General features: G+C 63.9%; 1 protein-coding gene across 1 annotated transcript in view; it reads right to left on the reverse strand.

Annotated features, from left to right (window-relative positions):
• UPF1 (UPF1 RNA helicase and ATPase) overlaps nucleotides 1–5585 on the reverse strand; it is a gene marked incomplete in the record, with an annotated part of 50490 nt that overhangs the window by 1118 nt on the left and 43787 nt on the right. Inside the window, 6 exon segments of the mRNA XM_027771273.1 lie at nucleotides 23–111; nucleotides 1609–1690; nucleotides 1777–1951; nucleotides 3280–3422; nucleotides 3662–3818; nucleotides 4697–4814. Coding sequence (XP_027627074.1) covers nucleotides 23–111; nucleotides 1609–1690; nucleotides 1777–1951; nucleotides 3280–3422; nucleotides 3662–3818; nucleotides 4697–4814 — 764 coding nt within the window.

The following is a 5585-nucleotide window of genomic DNA, read 5'->3' on the forward strand; positions in this document are numbered from 1 at the left end:
GCAGGGCCAGGTTGAGGGGGAGGGGGATGTTCATGGCAGCCACGTGGCTGGGGCCGGCGCTGATCATGCCGATCTGGTCGTGGGTCTGGAAGTACATGTTGGAGGGCCGGCCTGCAGGACAGGGCGGGGGCAGGTCACCAGCTAGCACCAGCCTCGGTGACACCCCGCCGTCCGCCCACAGCGGGGCCGCGCTGCTCTGCCTCCCTCAGTCTGGCGCCCGGGGGTGCCTTTCCTCGCAGGCGGTTCTCACGGGGATCACCGGTGTGAGGGCCCCAAACGTGAACACCACGTGGGGGCTGGCAGGTGGCCTGGTGGCTAAGGTGCTGGGCTCCCACATGCCGACCACAGTTAGGGTCTCAGGCCTGGCGGCTTGCGCATGCTCTCTCTCTCTCACTCTCTCTCTCTCTCTCTCTGTCCCTCTCTGGCAAAGTTAATAAAAATACATAGTAAGTAAAATTAAATCTTTAAAAAAAAAAATCAGTTAAAAAAAACACTACACCATGTTACAGATGAAAAGCGTTATCAGGGACACCAGGTGAAGGGGCGGTTAACGCGCTGGATTTCCACCTGGCCAACTGCAGTTCGAGCCCCGAGCCCAGCAGCTTGAAAATCGTGCAGGGCTCACGCGCGTGTGTGGCCAAAATCCCAAGGGAGAAGGGACCGTGCATGGTCATCCCCCGGGGGTGACTTAGCACTTTCCCTCTCTGGGGAGCACATGTGCCCTATGGCAAAAACCTAGAAAAGTCTGGGCGCACTTCCAACTCACACTGCACGCACCCTCCCCAGTCACCACCACCGAGCACGAGCACGGCAACCCCTGAGCCCAGGATACAGGCCTCGGACGCACACAGCCCCCCAGACGCTCCCGGGCTGGCCAGGCCCGAGGGAGCCAGGGCCCACCCCACGCCGGGGAGCAGAGGGACGGGGACAAAGGACGGCAGAGGGCGGCTGGAGCCCCAGGCCTGGCACGATCCTGCGTGAGCCCGAGCCGGCCCGGGGGACACCCAGGACCCGCAGCTCGCCCAGGGACAGGAGGGTGCGTGTCGGGGGAAGGAAAGTGGCTGAGAAGATGGTGCCCGGAGCTCGGGGGCTCCTTCCGTCAGGGCAGGTGGGGCTGACGTGGAGAAGGCGCCCGGGAGGCAGGAATGAGGATCGGAACCTCCTAGACAGACAGGCCGGGCAGCAGGGGCGAGGCTCAGGTGGGAAGGCACAGACGCACCCCCCCATCCCCCCTGATGGGAAGCAAGGACAGCACCACCCCGTGGCCTGCCAGGCTCCCCGACATGGAACCATGGACGCTTCAACAAGGCCACGAAGCCCGACACAAGGCTGTGGCTGCCCGGGAAGCTGCGGGGTGACCTGCCGCCAAGGTGTGCTGAGGGTGGGGTCATAGGTCAGAGGCGATCCAGGGGGTCGCGGGGCTGGGAGCAGAGCTGTCTCATCTGGAAGACGCCTCGTTCTCAGAGGCCAACCTGTTATTGGCCTGAGACCACGAGGCCACCCAAGGAGTGGGGACACACAGCTGTGAAGCGGGAACGGTCAGCAGCCCGGCGCAGGGGTGTGGCGGGCCGCCCTGTCCCACGCCCAGCGCCCAGCGGGGGAACTCACCCTGGCTGCTGCGATCGTAGACGGACCCTGGGATGATGGCCTCCCGGGCGTCGTACATGGCCGTCGTCATGAAGCGGGCCCCCTGTGGAGGTAGGAGGCGGGTGAGGAATTCGCCATCTCGGGGGAGCGCTCCCGGGTCCCAGGGCCAGGCCGGCCCGCGCAGCTCACCGGGTTGACGGTGTTGACGAGCTTGCGGGGCTTGCTGAACTGCATGAGGCTCTCGCGCAGGTTGTTGAGGGGCCCCTCCACCAGCACCTTCTGCTCCTTGTAGTAATTGAGCAGGTGGTTCCAGAGCGGCTGCTTCGACAGCGCCTTCGGGTTGCCCACGATGATGACGCCGTACCTGCGGCGAGGCCGGGCTGAGCCACCAACTCCACCCCCGTGGCCACCAGGGGCCAGGCAGGCAGCTCCCCATGCGGGGTCACCCGCACGGGGACGGGGACCACAGACCCCCAGCTGCCAGCCCTGTACTCGTGGCTACTCCGCAGAGGTTCTGGCTGTCCCCACGCCCAGCATGGGCCTGCGCTAACGGGCTGGGGTCTGATTGCCGCCACCTGAGCATCCGGTCCCCTGGCCGGCCGAGGGATGTGGCTGACCGCCGTGTGCCCGCCAATGGCCACACCTGAGACACCTCAGGAAGGGGGCAGGGGGAGTTACAACCAATGATGCCTGGGGGCCAGCAGGTGCCATGGTGGTTAAGGTGCTGGATCCCACAGAGCTGACCGCAGTTCGAGTCCTGGACATGATGGCTTAACAATCACACGGGGTGGGGACCAGCAGGTTACGTTGCTGGACTCCCATAGCGTTGAGTCTCACGGTTCGACTCTATGGGACCCAGCAGCCTAAAACTCTTATGCCGGGCGTGTGAGCATGCATGCCCAAAATCCCAAGAGGGACTAGGAAAAAAAAAAAAAGAAAAAGAAACAAAAACAATTCTTTAAAAACAAAACCAAAAAACCAGCAGACACATATATTTGCGTGCCCAAAACTCCCAGGAGGAGAACGGGGAAGAGACTGCAGCTTGGCCACCTCCCCCAGGGGGTGATTTCTCACTTTCCCTCTGTCTGTCTCTGTCTCTCTGGCAAGTGCATCCACTCTACGGAGGAGAGAGAGGGAAAAAAAAAAAAATAAATAAATAAAAAACACAAAGCCCACTCGATTGTGCTTTAGAGGGGGAGCAGCCACTGTGGACAGGAGCTGGAACAGAGTCAGGCTCGCCCCCACGATCCTCCTGTTGGGCCCACTGCACGCCCGGCTCTACTGCAGACGGGGTCTTGCGGCCTCAGTGACCGAGTCACCAGGATTACAGGTGTGGCCACGCAGTCCCAGCCTGGCAGCGTGTCTTAGTGCACACCCCCCAGCAGGCCTGCTGTGGTTTCACGTGGAGACCCACACGGGGCCACCGCGTCCTCAGGGCCCCATTGCTACCCCATCTGAGCCAAGCCGAACTCCAGAACCAAAGAAGGCAGACAGGACAGAGACGTCAGAGGCAGCGGAAGCGGCTGGTCGGACACGGGCCGTCGGCTGTGCGGAGGCCTCAGGCCAAGACGGCCTCGACAGGGCCTTCTCCGACGGGCGCCCAAGTGCAGAAACCCGCCCCGACGGCCCGTGCTGCTCTGGGTCAGTGCTCGGCCCTGGCAAGGCCCTCTCCGGCCGGCCAGCGGCCCCTACCTTGCTCTGGTCAGGGCCACGTTCAGGCGCCGGGGGTCGTTCAGAAACCCGATGCCCTGGTGTTCGTTGGCCCGCACGCAGGACAGGATGATGAAGTCCTTCTCGCGGCCCTGGAAGGCGTCCACACTGGCGATCTCCACCTCCTGCAGGGAGCAGCGCGGTCAGAGCCAGCCGGCGCCTCCCAGGGCGGGCAGGGGCTGCTGCGCTGGTCTGGTCTCCCCTAGGGGCCCGAGGCCTCAGCCCAGACACGACGGAGTCCCTTGCAGGCCGGTCGTGCCGACGACACGGGGTTCATTTCCACACAGCGGGTGGCCGTAGGTACGGGTGGCACCCCCGAGGCCGGCCGAAGAACCTGTCAGCACGAGCCGCACGCCGGGCGCACCTGGTAGAGCTTGGTGTGCAGGGAGCCGCTGAACTGCATGTACTGCACCAGGTAGGAGCGCTGGCCCTCGTACGGCGTGATGATGCCGATCTGGTCGGGCTTGGCGCCCGCCTTCAGCAGCTTCGTGGTGATCTTCTCCACGTTCGCGGCTTCGGTCCTGAGAGAGCGGGCTTTCAGGGACCGGGCTCCCGTGTGGGCTTCCGAAGGCCTGAGGCCGGGCGGGGGCTGTGGGGCGTATGGGCCGGCTCCGCCTGCAGCCAGACGTGGACGTCCCACCGCCCGGGGACAGCAGTGCCACAGTGACGGCTCAGAGCGCGACACTGCAAGGCCCTGCCGGGTCCTCCTGCCCCACACGCCGCCACGTGCCCACGCTAGCCTTCCTCATCTTTTTTTTTTTTGGAGAGGTTTTTGCTATAGGGCGCGTGCACTCAACAGACAGAGAGAGAGAGACAGAGAGACAGAAAGCGAGAAATCGCCCCCAGGGGGGATGGCCACGCCACAATCCCTCCTCCTCCATTCTCCTCTCGGGATCTTGGGCACGCACGCACACGCGCCCGGCGTGAGTTTAAGCCACCGGATCGGGGACTCAAACCACGGTCGACTACATGGGAGTCCAGCGACATAGCCATTACGCTAACTGCTGGTCCCGGCCTTCCTCACCCTTTGGAAGAGGCGTCCTGAGGGACAGACACGGCTCACGCGTGGGCTTAGAGAGGATCATCTGCCCACAGCAGCCTGTGTCGCGGGGCTGTGCAGAGGGAGCTGGGTCCCCCACAGCCAGCCAAGGTTGAACCCCAGCCCTGGCGGCTTGAAAATCCCAGCGGGGGGGGGGCATGCTCAGGATCCTGATGGGATGGAGGAGAGGGGACTGCAGCGTGACCGCGCCCCACTGGGGGGGCCCTGCTCTTTCTCCGCAGCCTGTGCGTCCCGGGGCGCTACACAAAGGAAGCGGGGTGGTGGTGGGGAAGAGGACGCTGCTGGTTTTCAGAGGGAACTGGGGGTCGGCTGGGCGAGCTGCGGGCGGGGTGAGCTCACCTGTTCAGGTAGGAGGTGCCCGAGCTGGCGATCTCCTCCTGGCCCTGGGTCACGTAGAAGAACATCGGCTTATCGGGCTGGGGCCACTGGAAGTCAAAGCCCTTCTTCACGCGATCCGCTGTCATGGGGGGCGGAGGGAGAACGCGTCCCATCAGGGAACAGCGTCCCGATGAGCTCGGCCGGTCCCGCAGCTGGTGCGCGTGACCTCTGGGTGTGGGAGGCGCCACCGCGGCCAGCTCGCCGCCCGCCCGGCCGCCCTTGGCCCGCGTTTTCCTACATTTAAACCATCGGGGCGGGCGTTCCTGCGCACCCCACCCTGCACCTCGGGAACGCCAGCCAAGACTTCTGCCGGGCACGGGCCTCGCCTCTGATAAAGGGCACCAGACACTGCACGCCCCGCTGTCGAGCCGAGGCAGCGGAGGTCGTTAAGGCACCCGACTGGGGGAGCCCGTGGGTCTTGCACTCTCACCCTAGACCTGGCAGCAGCTGTGGGAGCTCCTTGGGCTCCTACGTGGCCAACTGCAGCTGGAGTCCCGGGCCCAGCAGATGGAAAACACATCAGGGGGGACCAGCAGGTGGTGTTGGTGGTTAAGGCGCTGGACACTCCCACATGGCCAGTCAGGGTTCAGGTCCTGGACCTGGTGGCTCTCTCTCGCTCTCTCTCTCTCTCTGTGTGCCTCCCTGGTCATAAATTAAAAACAAATAAAGGACCAGCAGTTGGCGTAATATCTATGTCACTGGACTCCCATGTAGTCAACCATGGTTCGAGTCTTGGACCCAGTGGCTTTAACTCACACCGGGTGCGTGTGCGTGCGTGCCCAAGATCCCGAGAGGAGAATGGAGGAGAAGGGATTGCGGCGTGGCCGTCCCCCCTGGGGGGTGATTTCTC

The sequence above is a fragment of the Tupaia chinensis genome, unplaced genomic scaffold (genome assembly GCF_000334495.1).
Source record: "Tupaia chinensis unplaced genomic scaffold, TupChi_1.0 Scaffold000201_1, whole genome shotgun sequence".
Lineage (NCBI taxonomy): Eukaryota > Metazoa > Chordata > Mammalia > Scandentia > Tupaiidae > Tupaia > Tupaia belangeri.